The sequence below is a fragment of the Passer montanus genome, unplaced genomic scaffold (genome assembly GCF_014805655.1).
Source record: "Passer montanus isolate IOZ18808 unplaced genomic scaffold, ASM1480565v1 scaffold12, whole genome shotgun sequence".
Classification (NCBI taxonomy): domain Eukaryota; kingdom Metazoa; phylum Chordata; class Aves; order Passeriformes; family Passeridae; genus Passer; species Passer montanus.
The window spans coordinates 4,611,696-4,634,946 of NW_024358722.1; the positions used below are offsets into that span (position 1 = coordinate 4,611,696).

Here is a 23,251-nt window from a genome sequence, read left to right on the forward strand (position 1 = left end):
AAACTGAGCATAAATATAGGAGCTTGAAAATTTGAAACTATCATTAGTCGATAGTATATGTAAAAAGAAGAGAAAAACTGTACCATGCTAAATTAATTAATTAATTACTTAATATAAAAATCTCATTATCCACACAGAAGTGAGGATATTGCACACATTGCAAACCTTATTAAAGTTATTAATAAATTATTTTGTTGCTTTTTCTATAAATATTTATCCCTCATGGTATAACTTAGCTGTATTATTGATATGTATGAGGCATACAACTATTTCCTAGGCTACCTTTCTTCTCCAGTTCACTTCTTTACTCCACTGGTATTGTTATTATTTAAATTTATTAAGGAAAGAAAATGATAATTTGTTTCATAAATATATTTGGTTTTAATTTTATTCCTAAGGAGCGACGCAAGTTTGGACCTTTGGGTTGGAATATTCCCTATGAATTTAACTCAGCAGACTTTACAGCCAGCATTCAGTTTATACAAAATCACCTAAAAAAAATTGACGTCAGGAAGGTGAATGCTAAAATCTTGATATAGTACATTTTAATGCTTTGAATGGCAGCAGCAATTGTTTTTTTCCTCATGTTTATCATAATTTACTCATTGCTATTCATTTAGTGACACTTCTAATGATCAAAGGTTGAGGTTCTCTGCAAGAAAATCAAGCTGAAATATTTTATGTGCTGTCATGCATGTAAAAATACATATTTGTTAAGAACATTAAAATTTGTTTTTCTTTTTCACTGCTGTATCCAAAATTAACAAGTCTGTATGTTATCTGTTTTGGAAAGGGATAAAAAAAAATATTTGCCAAGTTTGAGAGAGCAAATCAAACTTCTCTACAGCTACCATTTGATCTTCTACTGCTTAGCAAATGGGAATAGCCATTTCTTATGAAGCAGCACTCAGCCTAGAGAGAAAGATAAGAAATAGGGAGAAGGGGTGGTATGGGGAGGGTGGAATGGGGGGTAAGAAGAGAGGCAATAGCAATTGAGAGTGATTTCAGGTCAAAAAAGAAATAATGAAATATATTTTATATATATATATAATGCATATATTTTATATATTATGAGATTTTACTTCTAAGAGATCAAGGCATATCAGGAGTGGCTGAGGGACTGGAGTGTTTAGCCTGGAGAAAAGGAGGCTCAGGGGAGACCCAGTCACTCTCCACACCTCCCTGAAAAGCAGGTGTAGCCAGGTGGAGATCAGCCTCTTTTCCCAAGCAACCAGTGCCAGAACAAGAGGACACATCCTCAAGCTATGCCAGGGAAGATTTAGGTTGAACATCAGGAGGATTTTCTTAGTGGAAAGGGTTGTCAAGCATTGGAATGGACAGCCCAGGAAGGCTGTGGAGTCACTGTTTCTGTAGGTGTTCAAGAAGCAACTGGACATGGTTTTTTGTGCCATAGTCTAAATTGGTGTTTGGTCAAAGATTGGAAGTGATGATCTTAAAGATCTTTTCCAATCTAAATGATCCTGTGATTCTATATTTATAATAGCAGGATCAAGCCAAACTCTTCTATAAAATTATGGAGTTGAGCTCAGTAAATACATTAGAAATAATGTATTATTGTTATATGATTCCTTTCAGTTTATGTTTCAGAATATTATGAGCTTCAAATTGTATTTAAATTAAAATCTTCTTCTTACATATAATAACTATAGTCTTTCATGTACCTTACTTGCATCCAGGGGATATCGTGGAACACAGTACGCTACATGATTGGAGAAGTACAGTATGGAGGCCGAGTCACAGATGACTATGATAAACGTCTTCTTAATTGCTTTGCAAGGGTAGGAGATCTTGGAAATACAGTTATTTGTCATGTTTATTGGCAACTGCAATACAGAAATCAGAAGGCCTTCTTTCTGCTGAATGTGCACTTCACCAGTTTTCAAAGTAAAACAAATTTTTCAAAACATCATTCTTTGGCAGTTTGGATCTTCCCTTTGGTTCCTCTTTGGTGAGGAGCAGAAGCTTAAAAAGACTCAGCTGGAAGTCAAACTTAGTAGACATAAATATTAATGATTTACAGTTATATTAAAGTAAAATTAGATGCAGTAGCTGAAACAAGAACCCTAATCCTCCAGGAGTAAAATTGAGATTAAAAAGCCCTCTAAGTAGCAAAATAATTGCTCTTTCTTTTTTCCCCCATGGATTTTTCACAGGTATGGTTTAATGAAAGTATGTTTGACAGTGCTTTCTGCTTTTACACTGGGTATAAAATTCCGGTATGCAAAACTCTGGAACAATACTTTGAATACATCCAGTTACTTCCTGCCATGGACAGCCCAGAGGTGTTTGGTCTCCATCCCAATGCTGATATTACGTAAGTAGGTCTCAACATATTGAAAATGGAGAATGTTTCTTTCACAATTTGGAAACAAATTCCTATAAAATGTTTAAGTAAAGTATATTTTGCACTGGAAACCTAGGATTCATGTGAATTTCACTGTTGAAGTGAACACTACCTGTGTAGATACATTGTTATAAATGCAGTATCTTCAGCAACGTTTTACATGTCCTTTTAAAGCAGCTGGAACTTTTATTACTTACTCCTCATGATTTTACTTTTTATAATTGCAAGCATTATGCAACTTTTATATCGACATGTGATAGATGGTTCTATACATTCCAACTAGAGAAAGTTTCTAGTATTGGCCTTCTGTTTCAAGCAGTTTATTTTTCTGTGCACACTTGTTAAATGATTCTCTGGATTGTTGTTTGGTTTACAAGCATGCCTTTGGATGCAACTACAAACTTATGTTGAAATTGTTCTCACCATTCCCATTATTTAAAAGAGACTTTTCAACTGCACCAAGTACTAGCTCCACTGAATTCACTCTTTCATTCCAAATAATCTGTGTAACAGCTTGCCCTTTATTTCTTTCTATTATTGTATGCCCTGTGAAAGGATATGAACATGGTCATATTTTTTTCAATGAAGTTCTTAATATTTCTTCCATAAAATATTGAATTTTCATATGCAGTATGTCCACATTGCACATTCATTGTTTCTTCATGTAGGTATTTTTCTAATTCTCTACTTTCTATTTTTTTCTACTTTCTACTTTTAAATAAAACAAATGTTATTCAAATGCAGAGCTGCTGTGAAAACCTAACATCATCTAATATTTTTTGGATGAAACAATAATTTCCCACAATTTTTCAGTTTCAAAGTTGAGAGGCTGATGCCATGTCAAGAGGCCTGTATTCTAAGTATGCTATGAGAAGAGCACACAGTTTTATTGTCAACTCCTACTAGCACATACCACTGTTAATATATGCTTGTGAAGAAAAGAATCTGAGAGTAGATTGTTTCAAGGCATTCTCTGATACTTGCAAGACCTCCTTTCCAGAAATGATTAAAGAAGAAAGACGAGCCAAGATTTAGCAGAGAACTAAACAAAGTCTTGAAGAGAGACATGCTGTAGATCCAAAATTAGGCTTGTAGGAGAGCTAATTTATAGGAGGAAACTTGAGTTTGAGACTAATGCTGTTGGAGGAGCTTTAGTGAGTAGGAACAGCTCTCTGGTATCTCTTCAGTGCTCGGTTTCTCTTCCACTTGGTACCTTCACATATTCCTGTTACTTTAGCTCCTTTTCTCCCCCTGTAGATTTTGCCTCATAGATATTTCTTTAGCGTTTGGGGAAAATGTTCAACAGCTTCATGCTTTTTTTCCATGTCTTATCATAGTCTGTTATAAGCAACAATGCACAGCTACTGTGTCTGAATTTCGTCTTTGAAGCACAGACCAAATGGATTAGCATCCCATAAAATATAAAATTCTATTCAAATTCTCCTTATAATATCTTATCAAGTAATCTCAGAGTATGCAGAAGGCTGACTGCTAGAATTGAAACCCTGAGAGAGCCAAGACCACTCCATGTTACTATTACTGAGGACAAAAATCTTATCTCTCACTAATTTACTGTGGCAGTTTTACAGTTCAGCCAAAAGCTCAGTCCGTTGGTTCCAATTGTAAGGCTTCAATGAATTTCAATATTTTCATTTAGGATTAACACCTGAAGTCATTGAGAATGATTTTAACTTGCTGTATGGATCATATGCTCTGTAAAGCCACATAGTTAACAAGTACCTTAGCAGGAAAGGAATACTCTGACAATCTTCTGCCAAAACCCATTCCCAATTGATTCCCTTCTGAAACCTTAAATGTAGCTGAATTTTTGTTAAGCTATTGCAAGCTGATGAATATAGGGTTTTGAACACCGTGCTGCAATAGATATTGCTGTCTTCTATACAAAGCTGAGGCAATGGTTCTGTCACATGCATTTTTTCTTAGTTTTCACTTCCAGTACAGAAAATCCCTGATGGCACATATTCTAGCTATCAAATGATGATAGTTTGTTACATCCAAACCCTTGAGAAAATACTCTTAATAATGCTTTTTGGAGTAAATCAGAATCCATAGAAAATTAATTTTCTTTTTTTTCCTTATGACACAATTCACTTACAATACTCCTTTGGGGAAAAAAAATACATGAATAGAGTGCTTAGTCTTACATACTTTAAGCAACACTGACACTATAAATGAGATTCGTTTAATGTTATATAGTAACCAGCTTCCTTTCTGATTACTATAGACTTCCTTAACAGTAATGGAGAAAAATAGATCCTTGTAAAGTGCAATTTCTCTCATCACAAAGCAGACATCTAAAATACATGAGCTGAATTGGGCAATTGAGACAAAAAGCTGTTATGGAGACATCTACACATAAATATCTACATGTGGTGAGGGTAAACCCATCACATACAACTGATTCTGTTTTCAGGAACATGGTACTTCCTCTGCAAACTTCTGCCATCTTTTTATTGTTATTGTTTGTATCTATACTTCATTTTTATTTGCAATCTAAAGTAAAGTGAGGTTTTTCAAAGTCAGAAAAATTTTGTTGCAGAGTGCTTTTTATGTTGAATATGTCCCAGTGGTATGGAAATGAAATTCTTTCTTGGTATTTTAACCTCACTTCCACAGTGGAAAATTATTTTTAATTATGTAAAGACTGAGATACATATTTTCATATTTTCTATTTTTATTTACAAAAAAACTCTTCTCCAAATAGTAATTGTTATTTATGCAAGATTCACATAACTTCTCCTCTTCAGAAGGTTCCTAGCTTGTGTTATTGGAGAAAGGAATATCAACAAACTTTGATTTTGTTCCTTTGATGCTATTTCTCAAAAGCTGTTCTCTCCTTTTCCCCAAAGTTTGCATGCTGCCTTCTTTTTAAAATAGTTTCTATGTAATTTTTTTTAGATTTAGAAAGACAATTTTTTAAATTCTGTAATTTATTATAATTTAATTGATATAATAATCAGAGAAACAATGCCTTCTACATAAAATAGTCTGACAACAGAATTGGAAGAATGGTGCTTACAGTATGAAGAAGAAGGTTCACATCTCTCTAATCACTACTTTTAAAATCAGCAAGACACAAAGGAAAGGTTACAATTACAAGTATGTCATCCAAATTACCAATAGAGCCATGAGTCCAAGAGAATTTTAATCTTTTCTGGTCATATGTGGTCTTGAGTAAATCATTAATTCTTTAAATGGGGCCATTGATTGGAAAAAAGCTTGAGAATTTTGAGTTTAAAGTCAAGGGTTATGAAAAACATTGAAAGCCCCCACAATTCCTACTTTTAGAAGCAGAAATTCCTCTGAGAAGCAAACTCCCAGTAGTATTACTTCTATGTTTCTGATTTATACTCTTTATAATTGCATTCACAAATTATTTTTTTTGCTGAAATACTGTAGTATCTAGCGTCTCTGGTATTGTGACACTGTATCCAAAGCATCTTTAGGTGTTTTAGGAGTTCACACATTCTATCCTTGGTTTCATGTCTTACATAATTATGTAAGACAATGTAATAGAAGGAGATGGGTGTCATAGGAAAGTCTAAAAGTAATGCTGACGTGCAAATCGCTGCTTTGAATCAGTATAAATGTATGTCCTACATCACTCACTGGGGTATGTTCCTTGTGTAGCTGATTCCATAAGGTAAAAGTAGGCATTGCTAACACTTCAGTACTTCAGGCTTTCTTTCTTATTTCCTCTTATACCTCTATGCCACTGGATAGCAGTGCAACAAAAATACTCCTATAATTCTTCTGTTGAAGGACTGATAGGGTCTACCATCTTTCATTGTCTGATGCCACACAAATTTAATTCATATTTTTGTATTGACTCAGAACATTAATTTACATTAGCACTGCCCATACTTCACTATGGAATAGAAGTTTTTTACCTGCAGTGCTGTAAATCTAGGGGCCCTTGTCATGAATCCTGAAACACCTCAAAGCAGAATGGATTTACTAATTTTTAAAGGGGCAGCTTTCAGAGTTATACCTCCACCTTTTCCTGCTTCTGCATTGCTCCTTTAAGAAGTAAATAAATGAGGCAAATAGTCTTCCTTGTTACAAAACTTTTGTTGCTTCTTCTCAGAATCCCTAATATGATAGGGTTTTCTGCCACCTCACAATCTCAGCTTGCAGACCTCCTTCTTATCCGAATTAGACACACAGCAAGTGTATAACAGGGAAGAGGAAAGTTCATATTCTTTACAACTGTGGTAAACCAAAACTTCATGATCAGTGTATTATGGTTGGTGCAGGATGCAAAGGAAACCAGTTTTGTGCGAGCTTTGATTTGACTTCATGGCCCACTGGTTTTTGTGTTTTCTACAAAGTTATCATTAACTATTAAAAAATTCTATGTAACTTATAGCATGCTCCTCATCCTCTCAGATACCAGAAAAATACATCAGCTGATGTTCTGGATACTATTACCAACATTCAGCCGAAAGAAAGTGGTGGAGGATCTGGAGAAACTCGTGAATCAGTTGTTTATCGTTTGGCTGAAGACATGCTAGAGAAACTTCCTCCAGATTACATACCTCATGAGGCAAGCTAACCTTAGTCTGGTCCTACTGTTCTCTCTGTTGAGTTTTCACACTACACATTCCAAAAAAGAAACACCAAATTGTACGGAAGATCATATAAATCGTAGCAGATTCAAGTAAGGAACTAACACCCTTATTGCTGCCAGCCTGAATTGGCATGAAGATTTTTTTATCTAAAATCAAGACATCTAACAATTGGCCATGGAGCTATGTTGGGCAGACTACGCTTGGATTTCCAAAGCTACTTGGGAAGACAGAAAAAATCAGTCTTGACATGTTGTGATAGCAGTCTCCTGGGCCTTCTGGGTAAAGTCCTGTTCTAGGAAAATCATGAGTAATTGGGTAGTATCAGACAAAAAGTAAAAAACTGTAGCAGTTTTAAGGAGGTACATGTTAGTTGAATAATACACAAATCTAATATTTACTTTTCTGAACACACGGGTAATTAAAATGTTGCATACTACAATGGCATTTCAACAATTTAGACTTAACTAAATTCCTTCTGTGCTTTTATAATTTAGGTAAAGGCTCGTTTAGTTAAAATGGGAGCACTTAACTCTATGAATATTTTTCTTCGTCAAGAAATTGACCGCATGCAGAAGGTGATCACAGTTGTCCGCACCAGTTTGAATGATCTGCAACTAGCCATAGATGGAACTATTGTTATGAGTGAGGCAAGTAAAGTACTTCTACTACATATGGAATACTGTGCTTTAAACTATTAAATTGATTTATTTACTTTGAATATGATTTAATTCTTTCAGAATTTAAGAGATGCACTTGATAACATGTATGATGCTCGAATCCCTCAAGTATGGAGAAGAGTATCTTGGGAGTCTTCCACACTTGGTTTCTGGTTTACTGAACTTCTGGAGAGAAATGCTCAATTATCTAGTTGGATATTTCAAGGAAGACCAAAGGTGTTTTGGATAACTGGATTCTTTAATCCACAAGGTAAGGCTACTGAAAATACTTGAGTAGTAATGTACTGAATAGTAGTAATTTAATGGTTATACTGTCAGTGTGTCACAGGAGCCAAGATGAAAAATGGGTTCAATGAGCACTCACAGCCCAGAAAGCCAGCCTTAGCCTAGGCTGCATCAAAAGGAGCATGGCCAGCAGGGCAGGGGAGGTGGTTCTGCCCCTCTGCTCTGCTCTGCTCTGCTCTGCTCTGCTCTGCTCTGCTCTGCTCTGCTCTGGTGAGAGCCCACCAGGAATGCTGCACCCAGCTCTGACCCTCACAGAAAGGATGTGAACCTGCTGGAGCGAGTGTAGCAAAGGGCCATGAAGACAATCAGAGGGCTGGAGCACTCTCTTATGAAGGCAGGAAGAGAGAGTTTGGGCCATTCAGCCTGGGGGAAAAGGCTCTGGGGATGACCTTTACAGCATCTTCCAGTACCTAGAGGGGGCTACAAGAGAGTTGGAGAGGAACTTTTCACAACTGCATTTATGCATTTAGTGATAGGACAAGGAAGGACAGATTTAAACTGAAAATTGGTAGGTTTAGAACTGATATTATGAAGAATTTTTTACTGTGAGGGCTTAAGGTATTGGAACAGATTGAAGAAAGAAGTGTGGGTGCCCCATTCCTGGCAGTGTCTAAGGCCAGGTTGGATTGGACTGGGTCTAGTGGAATTATTTTATTTTTTTTTTGTGTGACCCTGCCCATGAAAGATGAGTTGGAACTTAATGAATTTTAATGTCCCTTTCAACCCAAACCATTCTATGTGATTCTGTGGTTCTCTGATCTTTTAGTCTTACCCAAACCCACAGTTTTTATATTACAAGAAGGAAAACATATGGTTAATAAATAAAATACTTCATCTTGCTGACATATTGTAGCATGATATTATACAACTTCTAAAGAAAGTATACTTAATGATAATGATACAGCTTTTAAAGAAAATGCTATTTTTCTCTGGTTTGAAACTGTTTAACTCATTTCAAACTGTAAATTGTGAGTATGGAAGAGCTCTAATCTAGAGTAAGATGTTACAGTAGCAACAAAATGACTTTTTACAGTACAGTATGAGCAATCACTCACTGGAACAACCTCATCAGAGACATGGTAGAGGCCCCCTTTCTGGAGGTTTTCAAGATGTAATTTTGATGGTGCTAGATAATCTCATCTAGTCTTCCCTTTCCCATGAAAGGGTGGATTGGGTGAACTTCCCATGTCTCTTCCAATGTGGGCTGTTCTATGATTCTATGAATAGAATAGTACCAGAATTTATAGCAGTTCTTTGTCTTTCATGAAGAATCATCAAAATGTAGTTTTACGATGTATCCATTTCACAATTTCTTCAAGTCCATTAAAGATATGCTGTGAAGTACAAGTAAACGTTATCGATCATTATCTGTTATAGCTTGATATTTTTTACCATTTAGAGGAAGAAGGAAGAAAAACAAATTTTAATCATCTCCATGAGTAAAAAACCCCATTATCTTATGAGGTGTGTGTTCCTAAGAGAATTTCCTTCAGCCTATACAACTACACATACAAAATTCTCATAAGAAACTTATGTGTGACAGCTATGAGGGGGTTTTTTTTTGTGTTTTTCTTTTAATTTGAACTAACCTCTGAAATTATTGAATGTTATATGAGTTACCTTTGCTTTGTGATACTTCTTTTCTTACTAGCCTTCCTACTGCCAGAACTGTAAAAAGTACTAATACCAAAGTCTATTTTAGAGTCACTTTCAGAAACAACTGAGGTGCTGGAGTACATAGAATTTATTATTAAAGGATAGTATTGGGATGCCAGTCAAAATATCATTTTTATAATAAGTGGCACAGCTAATAAGCATACTGATCTCTGATGATTCAAAAACAGCACTCACAGTGGTGTAAAAGAAGATAATGGACCACATTCTTTTGGTAAACTAAAACATTTAGCCTAATAGGCAACAAACCTGAGATATAGATGGTCTTGAGCTTTATTATTGCTTCAACCTCTGTGTTAAAAAAACCCAAAAGTAGTCCTTCAGCTAGAGAGAGGTTTGCTAAGTGCAAAATGTGTGCTGTGGGCAGGGATGAGGTGAGTATATTTGTAGTATCAGACTATATTTTTAATACTGCTCACCAGGAAATTCACTATTAAGTATGCAGTTCCCTATGTTAACTTCTCTTTCTTTGTCTTGATCTCTATGACTCTCAATTCCAAGCAGTTCTTCATCTCGTAGTTTAAAAAAGCAGATATCAAGTTTTTGATGACTTCATTGTTATCTTCTGACACACACAGAAACAACTATTTGGTACTAGTGTTTCTATTTTTGCAGCTTTTTCCTTTATAACACATTCAAACCTCATGGCTGTTGAGTCATCTGTGCTTAAACTATTGAGCCCTTTGCATCTCAAACCCTTCCTTCCTATTTCAAATTTCTGTAAAGTCTGTTTGAAACACTGCTCAAAAAATCACCTAACTGGCTGCTCAGTTATGACATCCTCTATCTTCATTTCTGTCTGACACACTTTTATCCCCTAAAAAAACGTGCATTTTTCATTCTTCATAGGCACTGCATTGACTAGATTCCCCACACTCACGCAGTTATTTTATTATCATATTCAGACATATATTTTCTGTTTTCCACCAATAAAATTTATTCTACTTCTTTCATTTAAAACACCCCCACCTTTTAGCTTAGTTGCCTTTACATAAACATCAGCTCACACAATGGATAACTTGTTTGCCTTGAAATTCTTGAAAGACTCCTTTATCATAGATCCTGTAGTTGATTGCCTTATGATAATTTGTTAGTCAGTGTCCTGACCAAATATTTCTTAATGGAGTAATTTAATAGAAGATAAAAGTACATGCTGTTTAAAAATATTTTTCTTGGTATAATGCACACTCTGCCACTTCTGTCACTTGTTCCTATTTTGGTCCCAAAGCTTGCTATCATTAGTCAGGATGCTCCTTTTTCAATACAAGTCTGATTATCTGTCTGTAAGTTCAGTGCAGAACCATGCTAATAACTGAGCAAGATTTTATTTTATAATGTGAGATAAATACTAAATGTCTGGCTTAATTTCTCAAGGATTCCTGACAGCAATGAAACAAGAAGCAACTCGAGCACATAAAGACTGGGCTTTAGATAAAGTTGCAGTACATAATGATGTGCTAAAGCTAACCAAAGAAGAAATCATATCACCTCCTTCTGTATGTATGGCATGCAAAGATGTTTCAGTATTAATTTTGGTATTTAGTTTATGTTATTTATCATTCAGTCATTTTGGATTGATAGAGGAAAAAGTTACTACTGTCTTCACCTTAATGTTTTTCCTCAGCAAAAAAGCCAAATACCAAGTATGAAGATATTAATTAAATTAGAAAAATATTTAGTTAAAGAACTGTTTCATTGTACCACCTGTTAATTTTTGGAATTTATAGTAAACTTTACATGAAACGTTGTAGTATATAGACTTTATACAACTTTTGTTGCCCTCCATTTCAGTAGCATTGTCTTCTGAGAAAGGATTATATTATAGTTTAAAGTGAAATCGTTTGAAGAGATTAAATGTCAGATATTTTTTACTATAAAACATACACGTTTTTCAATGGTTTAAGAAAATTATTATGCTTTATATGTTGTGATGTATCTGCCTGCTCTTCACACAGGAAGGAGTTTATATCTACGGGCTCTACTTGGAAGGTGCAGGCTGGGACAAACGAAGAAGCATACTTGTTGAGTCTTCACCAAAGATTCTTTTTGTCCAGCTGCCTGTACTCCATATGTTTGCTGTTGATTCAACCAGACCTAGGGATCCCAGGCTCTATGTTTGTCCTCTTTACAAGAAGCCCAAGAGGACAGATTTGAACTTTATTACAGAGGTATTTTTAAAGACAGCAAAGTCTCCAGACCACTGGATTCTGAGAGGAGTGGCTCTTCTCTGTGACATCAAGTAGGCTGTTTTTCCCACTATGGCAGAAGAGTATGTGACACCTGTAACAAATTACATGTGTAATTCTTCTACTGCTCTTTATTTGGTGAATACTTGCCATTATACTAGAAATTGCATTTCAGTCTTGGCTTACTGATGATTTTTCTCTGCTTTCAGCAAATTCAGTTTGCCTTGGCTGTTTGTTGATGGTTTTAAAGTAAATCTTTCCAAATAAGTTCATTGCTTGTCGTCTTTGAAGTATGCATTATATTACTTGAAATGGATATTTGCTTTAATAACATCAAATAAAATGTTATTAAACCTTACAAAAAGAAAAACTTTGCTTTTTTACATTTTTTCACGTGTAGATCTTTTAGCTTGTGTTTCAGTGACGTATGATGACAACAAAATTTAAAATCTCCTAGATACAAATTTAAAATCCTAGATTCTGCATGATACACACCTTATTTTCTGTGAGTCTCCAGGAAACTATATGACGGAAAAATATATTTGATCCATATTTTTTGCTTGGGCTTTCTCAGATCTTACTTGTTCTTGTTAAACTATCTAGATTAAGCAAAACTACACCAGGAATGTTTGTGTCTGGAATATCTGATGGAGGCCAGTGTGTTTTCTGTCCAGTTTAGCTGTGTGGGAACAGAAGTAAAACAGTTCCAACTACTAAATATGGATTTTTTTAAAATTAGAGAACCAGATTTATTTACAAGTATAATTATTTTGTCTGCATTTTCTTGTAGCTCTAAAGTGTGGGTTGCAATCCTTGAAATGACCCTCACAGCATTATTCTACGATGATACTCAGGAATATCATAACCATGAGTTTTCCAGACATAATTAGTATTAAACTAATTCTATTTATGTAATACTAAACAAGATATGCAGCCTACACTATCTATTTAATAATCTCCAAAAAGCTTCTTCCTTCAGATACCTTTATTTGGCAACACAGTTTTTCACTTACACCCCATGACTGGACTGTTTTTCCTTTTGCCATTCAAGAGTGTTCAAATGCATCTGCTGTGGCAAAGTGCAGCTACTACTTGACAAATTCCTGGGCATCAGTTGAGAAGATAAAAGGCCCTTCCTCCTGCTGGGGTCCTATGGCTTTCTATTGGAGGTGACCATCCCGGGATACCCTCTTGCAGAAAGTCTGTGGCATACAGGAAATAACAATACACAGACACAACATCATGAGCAGAGTAACAAAAAGTGAGATCTCCAAATGCAATTAAGTAAAACATTTCTTCTCTCTCCTCTATAGATTTACTTAGATTCAAATACAAGAAACCTGCCGGTGTTGGATAACTTTTACGGTTTTTATGTATTTTTGAAAGTTGTGCCACAGAACTACATCTACAAAAAAGGAAGAAAAAAAATCTGACTTTGCAATTGCAAAAGATTTTTCCCCAAGTAATAGCAATATTGATGTTAGAACTTGTGGTGGGTTGACCATCAGCTAAGTGCCCAGTGGCTTGCCCTGCCCTGCCCTGGCCAAGCAAAATGGGGCAAAGAATTGCAAGATCAGAAGCTGAAAACAAGGGGGCCAGGATGAACACAGTTTAATAAGTGAAGCAAAGCTGCACACACAGGAAAATTTAATTAAGGAATTCATTTTCTGCTTCCCACTGGCAGGCAGATGTTTAGCCACTTTCTGGGAAGAGCCTTAGCATACATAATGGTTACTTGGTAAGACAGATTCAATGAGAACAAATGTCCCTTATCCTGCTTCTTTCCTAAAGTCTTTGGTGCTGAACATGACATCATGTTTGTGCAATATCCCTTTGGACAGTTTGGGTCAGTTGCCCTGGTTCTTTCCCCTCCCATGTTCTTGCACACGTCCAGTATAGTCACTGCAGGGGCAGAGGGGAAACCAGTTAATATCCAAAAACCAGCACAAGAACTACGTGTATTCATTCCTAGATGTTTTTTTCTCCTGATCTAGCCGTTTAGCTTAATTACCATGGAGAAACAGTGTGTAACCTTGAATGCCTCCACAGGTGGAAGCTGTGCACTGACACATTTACAAGTGAAAGCCTATATGGGAAATAGCAGGGAAAGTACAAATTAATGTGCTGAGTTACATAACTTACACTGAAGATATTTTATTCTCCATCCAGTATAATAGCAAAAATAGAGATGAACTGTATATTGTTATCTCAGCTATATCATATATTGCATCAGATTCTTGAGACCATCTCTTTTGTGTTTGTCAAGAATCCAATCCCTATTTCCCATCTTCTCTGAGCCTGTCTAGGGGTTTGTTCCATTCTCAATACCATGCATTAGCTCACTCTTTTCAGGTTACAGTGAATGTTAATTTTGATAGAGCTTTTCAGTTAATTTATGGAAATAATCTATGTTTTGTGATAGCAACAATCTACTAGGTATTCAGAAGACTTTTTTTTTTTTTTTTGGTCTCTGCATGCGTCAAGAATATTTATGAAGTATTTTCCTGTCCTGGTCATATGTGGGATAGATTCTTATACTTAATTTGTTTACAGCCAGCTCTTCAAACATCTAAAGAGCTGCAGTTAATTACTTGAACCACAAGCCATTCCTCCCAGCTGTCATAATCTACAGGAATTCAAGATCTCAGTTCAAGACTTTGCACTCCCAGAAATCCTCTATACCTCCAGAATATTGTAATAAGCATTCAAAGTCTTAAATTAACACAGTTTGTTGTGGTTTTTTTTTTTTAAGTAATGAAACAGAATGACTTTCTGAAGGTTTTAACGCTGATTTGCCATTCAAGTTACTGCTGTTAAAGTTGTGAGACAGTGTTGTGGTGCCTAAACTGACAAGGAAAGGAGCACCATGTCAGCAAAACACAAATATTTAACAGACGATCAAGAAAATACAAGTACTTGAAATATGACATTTAATTAGTCTCTATGAGAGAAGACCTAACTCACGAAGGTCTGTGCTTGAGAATGTAAAGAAGAACATGTCCAGAACTGGCTAGAGAGTGCATTCACGGTATGCATTTTTCTTTCCTCCCTTGGTGTCACCCAGAAGAATTCTCCTACTTTTTTACTCTGATTTTCAGAGGTAATCCAAGCCAGTGAGATAAGGGAAGGCACTTCTATTCTTTCCTGATGCTTTAGAACGGACACGTTCATTGGGAGCCATTGATCTGCTGGTACCTCAAGATACTCACTTTTCACAGGACTTTTTCTTCGGTGATGATTCATGAGAAGCCTGGAGCTTGGCTGTGTGATGAGGTTTTATGTGACAGTGGCTAAGAACTAACAAAAACTATGGAAAAGAGCTTGTGAATGGCAGGAGGGGGAGGATTTGTTTTCTGCCCAGGTTTCTAAATCTCACAAAACCACTGACCAGAATGAGCTTGTTTCAAGAAGGTAACATTTCAGCGAAGTTTTAACTTGAAAGATTTGTTAATTCCATGGAATCATTTTCTTCATCTACACCCTCTGTTTCTGCCTCTAGATTCTGGTCAGCTGTAATCAAAATTTCTTCAGAATTCATAGTTTATGCCATGACCCACTGTTTTCTTATTCAGTAACCTCATTCACTGACCATATTTATTCTTAATATTTAAACTAATACATTATTTTTGATAGTCTTGCAGAATGTCTAGCAGAAGTATATAACTAGTTTTCTTTTGAGACAAATACTGAAAATCAAATGTATTGAATGTGCAAGGTGCTGTTTTAAATATATTGATGTTTCTGCTGATTTTTGAAAATTTGAGTGTAACTGCATTGCTGTGACAAGTCTCTCATTCAGATTTCTTCAGAAGCCACTGCTATTATTTATACTCCTATACATGACCAATACTTCACCAAACTTTGCCGGAGTTGGTACCTGCATGTGTATCACACAAAGAGGATATTCCTGAGGTGAGTCTAATTTTATAAAAGCTAAAATCCCATGTCTTTTCCAGTGATTAGCACTGCCTTCAGAGCACCAAGAGCCATACATTATTCTTAGAAATTCAGGAAAACTGTTTTTTAACTTAGCAATGGTCCATGATAAAAGTCAAAGCTAGAGAAAGCCTGAAACTAGAAATATGTAGGTACACAGTTTGTGGTAATTGGGAGTGGGGCTGTGGCCAAGCCTCATCCCCAGTGGGTACAGCTGTGAAAAGCAGGTGAGCAGCATTGAAGGAATGAGCCATGGAGTGCCCAGGTGCACTGAGCAATCACCAAATGGAACAGAGGGCACACAGGTGCAGTGCATGAACATGAGAGGTATAAAAGGCTGGGCTAAAGAATGAGAAGAGCAGCTGCTTGCAGCTTTCTGAAGTAGTGTGGTGTTATATGGGCAGATACCTAAAGCCTTCTGAGGTGGTATGGTGTTACTCTGTGTGGGTTGGAGCTTTCTGACATTGTATGGTGATACTCTGTGTATTGTGGCTGTCTCAACTGCAATGTATGCTGTGACAGAAATACCTTGTGATTTTTATATAGCAGATATTGGCAAGGGTAAGTAAGGCACTGCTAGCATGTCTGACTCACTTCTATGCCTCTCTAGTTCCATTACAATTTCTAATTTATTTGATATAACTCTATGCTGATAACATCATTGGGGACATCAGAACAGTCTCTGACTTACTGCATTGACTATTTAATAAAGGAATGACTCAACCAAGGTATTAGTTAGATGACTAGTAATTAAGGAATATCCAGGAATACAAGACCAAACTTATCCAATTTCCACTATCTTCATGTTCCCAGGTGTCAAAAGTATTGCATCCCACCAGTTTAAAAGTTAGTTTTTTAGGACTTTAATTCTTACCTTGCTGTTTAATCTTAAAATTTGCCTTAAATTTTTGTATCCTTTATAATGAAGCAAGATACTCTTCACACTATTCCTGTGAGAATATTTTGTCATTTTTCATAAATACTGAGATCTTGTCCAAAATTCTTCCTTAATATCAGTGCAAACATTTACCTTAATTAACATGAAGTTATCAGTATTTTCCACCTAACTCTCATTCAGCTCCAGGAAGATCTGATTCCACTTTCTAAATATTAGAAAAGCACTGCCTTTTATTATTTCCAGGACAAAATGACTCACTTAAAGTTAAAGAATTTCCTCTCTGACTCCTTGCCTTTTTCCTAAACCTTGTCCCAACTCCTGGATTTTCCTTGTGGTTCTACAACTTGAAATGTCTTACAATATCAACAGCCTAACTCCTTCAATTCACCTTATGTTTCATTTTCCCAAGCAATTGTGGCAGGATGTCTTAATAGGTAAACGGCAGCTTCCTGCATAGATTCTCTACTCAGTAGTTCCTCCTGCCAGAATTTATATGGTTATGTTTGATATTCAAGTTAGTTGAGTGATTGTTCAAGAGGTTAGCTGATTAAAATCCCAGATATTAATTTCTCAAAGTCTACTGGCTTTGAGATTTCTGTGACCAGACCAAAGCAGGATTTCTGTGAACAGCCACTCAGACAGAATGCTCATTTGCCTTACAGACACAGTAATTCAGAGAACTGCTTTTAACAGGTACCTGCCTTTGTCCCTGCAGCTTCAGGTGACCTGTGAGCAGGCTGCTGGATAGCAATGGAAATGAAGGATGGTTAGGGTCACCCTCTCTTTTTAGGGCAATGTTTATGATGTGATAAGTAACAGCCTCAGTGACATTGTAATGAGCAGTTTGTGATCTCCTTCCCGCTAAGCACAAAAGTCAAAATAGTGTAACGTAAATTGGCATGTAAATGGAAATGAAAGCTATTAAACTTGTATAATTACAATCTAGAGAATTTAACCCAAAAAGTACCCCCCTCTCTCTCTTTAGTCACAGCCATGATAACACATGGGAAGTCCAAGAAACAGGTTCCCAATTTCACTTGTTCGTGCAGGGAATATTTTGATAAGAAATGCCAGACCATAAAGTTTTATTTCTCAAGAGACACATCCTGTCCCTCTTCAAAAGACATTTTTATCAAAAATACATTAGATACTGCAGAAAAGCAACTAAATTCTTGTCTAAGCATTTGGGAAGCATTTTACTGAGGGGACACAGGTTCTACCTATGAGGCATCTAGCAGCAGAGCAGTCAGACGCTCTCTCCTTCTCTTTGGAAAAGACCAGTATTAGATCATTGCACAATATGTCCATGGCAGTCTTCCTCTTCTGTACTGAGGTTTCCCTTGGTGGTAAAACATTGAATGCAGGCATTTCCAAATAATTTCCTCATGCAAAAAAAGCTACTACAACAAAAGAAGGAGATGCGATCAATTTTAGTTAATAAAAATACAACTTATAGTTTCTTCCTTTGTCCTGTGGGTCATTGCTTCCTATTTTCTTGTAAAAACTGAGGAAAGAAATTGAATTCTTTGCTGAGAATTTCTTACCAGTATTAGATCATGGTAGCAGCCTTCTGTAGTCCAAAAAACTATTATGAACAGTTTTTTGAACAGTGGTTTTTAATATGGAAATCTTAAATAAGAGTCGGGGATTTTGCTAAGAAATTTGAACCATAATAAAAGCTATTTTCTATTATATTACAAGACTGCAACTAGTTTTAACACTTCTATAATTCTATGATTTTTAAATATAGGAATGACTGGATCATATTCATAAATTGACACAGTCATATGAATTCTTCAACAACATTTTAAGGAGACTATTTCAATCAATTTCTTCTTTATAAAATAGAGAACTGTATTGTATTGAAATTAAATACCCATCTAAATAATTCCCTGTATGCAATCATTACACCGAATAAATTCCACAAGGCAGCTAGCCTCCAAAAGTAGATACAACAATTTCAGTTTGTTATGTAAATTTACAAAACTTAAGTTAAAAAAAAAATTATTTGCACTCATTTCTTTGTTATCATCAAGAAACATATAGTCCAATTTGTACAAGCCAATAGTGTCTGATAGCTAAAATGGAGTTGTCTGTTACAACCACAGCTTTATGTCTGGAAAAACAAGTGAGCAACAGAATATGTTCATTCATTCTGAGCCTGCAAGTACAGTTATGGAAAGCTGGTTGATTTTAACCCCTGCATTCCAGTCCTGCAGAGCTGCCATGAGACATTTCATGAACCGAGCACATTCTCCTATGTGTGGGCAGGTAACTTAAGTAACAGAACAATTAGTACTTAAAAGAACTAAATTAAAATTACTGAGATTTAATGCAGAATGTGTATGACAGTCAGCAACCAGAAGAAATTCTCCTGCTGCCTAATGACCTTCAAAAACATTTAGAACTTTTTTACAGTGATCTGTCACATAAGTATTTTCAGTAGTCATGTTCTGATTCAAAATAAGATAATTCTGAGTTTTGCTAAGAAGTATAAATTAACCCAGAGTTCAGGTTTCAAGGTGCAATTAATGTAATTTAATATCTCTAAAGATATTGAAGTATATATAGCTCCAAGACTAAATGCTCTTTCTAAACACTAATGCTCTGTAATTGCAATTATTGTGTATAGGTTTGTAACTCTCATTTTCGTAATCCTGCTCAGAGACAATTTTTTTCTTTCCCGAGGAGGCCCACAGAAGGATTCCAGTAAGATAAACTTTTATTTTGGTTAAGAAGGTATTGATATGAGTTACAACTCCACAAATCACTCAAACTCCATCATTCAAATTCAATGATTCAACACTGAAATTCTTTTTCTTCCTTTCCTAAGCACATATTTCAAATTTTTAGGTGATTTATTTGAGTTACTTCATAGGTGCTTGTTCTCAGCTCAGACACTTTAGCTTTTATTGAGCTTGGAAAGATCTTTACTGAAAGTTCCTCTTTGTAGAGAAAAATTGAGCCAAAGCACATTCACTGCTGCAGGACACTACAGGTATAAAACACAACAGCAAATGGCTCTTGCCTTTCAGGCACTTGGGTAACACTTGTACAGCCACTGTGCAGGGCAGCCACTCCCTCCAGTTTTCATTTAAATCATGAGTCTCAGAAAACACTTAATTCTCCAGATGTCAGCAACCCTGTACTCTGCAACTTTATATATACGTGTACAAGGTAGAAAGAATAAAATCCCACTAGGACTTGAGATATATTTGCACTGAGATCCAAGAGTATATCTCTATCCCAAACAAAGTTATTATGAAAGATGATGTTTATAAAAGCCAGTAGTTCCTGGTCATGGAGAAGTACAAAGTGCATAACTTGCAGTTAAAAGTGATAATATTCCTTAGGATGCTGCCCATGGCAGCTTAGGAAAATGTCTGCTACTCAGCAAATGTCACAGCAGAAACGTGCAATTTCTCTGTGACACAGACTTTTTCTTTCAGAAAGTTTCAGAGACAAAGCATCCAGTCTTGTGGGACAGGGATGTTACTTTCTGCAATATACGAGTCCAGAGGTAATTAATTTCAGATAGCACAGAGCCCAAACCCTTGAGGAGGCTTTGTGTATTGCCTGCAGTTACGTTTATGCCATCTCCACAGAAAGGGATTATCAGGGGAGATTATTGATAGAGCCACTGGACTTTTTCGAAATGCAGTTTTGTCCTCAAAACATAGTCAGTTGCATTAAGAATGCTTTAATGGTCATAGAAGGACGGTAATCCCTGTGTTGCAGTGTAACTGCAAGGCAGCTCCTCCTTAATACATGAGAGTCTGGTTCAGATGGAAGGTAAGGGAACAAGAGAGCTGTTTCAAAGTCCTGCATATTAAATAGCATCTGAATTCCTTCAGCTACAGGAAAAGAAGTGCTTGCCTCAAAAAACAAAATTCTGAAGTTGAACAAAACAACATCAGTTCATTGCATGGTATTTTTCAAACTGAAAGGATCCCAGCTCCTTTCAAACTTTGATAGTGTCATTTTAATGATTCACTTACTTTCAAACTGTTCTTTTCTTGCATAATCACTGATAAAAGATCAAGTTAAATTTTAATATTATTAAAAACATGAATAAATGTAACAAAAATCCAACAGACCCAGGTTTGGGAGACAACTTTCAATAGTATTTCCCCACCAAAAATATTTGAATTTATTGAATAAATACTTTTCCTTCTCTAGGAAAATTACCTGTCTCTTAATATAGTCATTTCAGTCAACAGGATTTGTTTAGTCTTGTGATAATAGCTTCTTAATGGCTACAGTGAAAATGCACCTGTTCAGAGTTTACTCTGATGTACTTTGCTTTTTCCTCTATTCACATAGATAACACTAGTCTATGTGTTTTGTTAAGAGTACAGAAATTTGTCAAGAAAATAAACTCCCTTGTGTTCCAGCAGGTCCTCAGAGATCAGAGGGTCTGAGTGCAGCTGGGATTGATTTCTGGTTATAACCAACTTGGCCCTAAGTCTGGTCATGTTCACTAGGAACTTCCATGAGCACAGATTCACAAATACTGAAGTTTCAACCCTGTAGGTCTGGTTGTGGTGAACAGGAGAAACTTGTGCTATCACAGATCCACGAATAGTGTGGTTTAGTGAAGCAATAGAAATCCAGATTCGGAATTGAGGTTGATAAATTCACTTGATGCAATAGAGATATTAATAGTAGCCGGTCTGGTTGTGGTGAACAGGAGGAACTTGTGCTATCACAGACCAACAGATCTATTGCTTCTATTAGTGAAGCAATAGAAATCCAGATTCAGAATTGAGGTTGATAAATTCACTTGATGCAATAGAGATATTAATAGTAGCAATAACAATAATTGTGTGCAGAAGCTTACCAATAAAGGCATCCTTGCTTGGGAGGAGGGAGAAGAGACGAGAAAGAGTAGCCCATGAGTGGTCTCCTTGGTCCTTCCTAACCAGATGACATTTCTGCCCTGCTTGCACACAGCCCAATCATAAGACTGGCATGAGATTGTACCCCTTCTCCACCTTCTGTATATCATGATCTAAAGAGGGAAATGAGTAATGTAGTCATGTATGCAGCAGCATGTACTACACTGAGCTTATTAGCATGAGTTTGCCTGTTAATATTTAAATGTCCCTTAGTTAAGACAAGAGTGGCTTTTTTGGCCATGGTGTCTTTCAGAGTTCTTGTTATATAACTTTTCTTTATTCTGTGCGTTCTTTGAAGCCCAAACAGAACCATCCAATCTCCACAGCACCTCCTCCTTCAGCCAACTCATCCTTTCATGGTATCAGCCATGCACATCTCCACCCACAAGGATAATGTAGAGGGTACACAGTGTACCCCAAGCTGTGATAGTTAGCCATAGTCTGCCTGGCTGCTTGGTCGTCATCCCCTGGTATGATGTCATCATAGCCTGAAGAGCTACCTGGGATTATTTCTGGATAGCAGAGTTGATCTCCAAAGTAAAATTCCTGCTTCCAACAGGATATATGTCACCATCGTAGCCCTGATTGAGGCTTTCAATGGAGGCATGAGTCTACTAAGGTCTGGAAAAGCAGCTGGCCCTCTGCTGCACACAGGTGCTGGGAATCATCTCAGGAGCAGAAGTCTTAACTGGAAAACTTAATAAGCCTGGTGCAGAAACAATAGAGAGCAGTAAAGATTGGCATGTGAAATAGGTGCACCATGCTAAGGCTGGCAGTGCTATCCAGGTGGAAGAGGTTTCTTTGTCTTTATTTTAAAGGTTTCCGTTGTCTGGCTTGAAGGCAGTAATTTTTAATTTTAAAAAATTCTTGATTTTATTTCATTTTAGAAAAGTTGAAGAAAATATATTTTCTGCCTTCAGTCAACCAAATCACCATGGCAGATACTTTCTGTCTGGATTAGCTGTTGAGATGTAAGGACTGCCCTGGCAATTCATACTCTGAGGGATTTCATGACCTCACAGCATCAATGCTCTAACTTGTTACATTTCCAAAGCATCAGACTGATACTGTGTTGTATTTGAAATTAATACACATCATTAATATTTAAGCTATTAACTTGTTTATCGTCTAGCTGCATCTAACTGACCAATGTGAAATATTTTCCCCACTTCCTGGTTCAATTTTCAGCTTTCCTTCTAGCTCTGATGGCTTTCTTCCAGATTCTGGTGTAGAATGTCACCAAATATAGGTGCTTTAATGCTGGTTTAGGTCTACCACTCAGTGCAAAGTGAATAAATAAGAACAGTAATATGAATCTAGCACAAAGTAGATTCAGAGCCTTCTTTTGCTAGGAAAATAAGTACTCTAAATCCTCGAGATTTACACATTCTACTACTGCCGGAACTGACCTGTGCCCCGTCTTCAACTTAGACACCAAGCTCTGATCTGCTCTGCGTGCAGCTCTGCAAATTCAGGTTATAAACGCATAATTGCATTCACTATTATTAAACCTAATAAAACTCGGACGTCACGAACTGCATGAAGGTCACCAAAATGCCCAAGCCTGAACAGATTCAGAGTATAATAAAACAAAATAAGAAGTTGAAGAGGTGGGGGACAGGCGCTGCCTCCACTTTTTTCTTTCCCTTCCCGACACAGCCCTGAGCGCTCCCGACCCCCGCCCGCGGCGGCTCCGCATCTCCGTCGGGCGGGGCCGGGCCGGGCCGGGCCGTACCTGGG

General features: G+C 36.6%; 1 protein-coding gene across 1 annotated transcript in view; it reads left to right on the forward strand.

Moving 5' to 3' along the window:
• Positions 1-11,841, forward strand: part of DNAH8 (dynein axonemal heavy chain 8) — a 116,433-nt gene extending 104,592 nt beyond the window's left edge. The window contains 8 exon segments of the mRNA XM_039697688.1: positions 399-515; positions 1,698-1,799; positions 2,175-2,335; positions 6,776-6,932; positions 7,452-7,604; positions 7,695-7,884; positions 10,968-11,089; positions 11,549-11,841. Coding sequence (XP_039553622.1) covers positions 399-515; positions 1,698-1,799; positions 2,175-2,335; positions 6,776-6,932; positions 7,452-7,604; positions 7,695-7,884; positions 10,968-11,089; positions 11,549-11,836 — 1,290 coding nt within the window. The 3' untranslated portion in view covers positions 11,837-11,841.
• Positions 11,842-23,251: the final 11,410 nt, after the last annotated feature.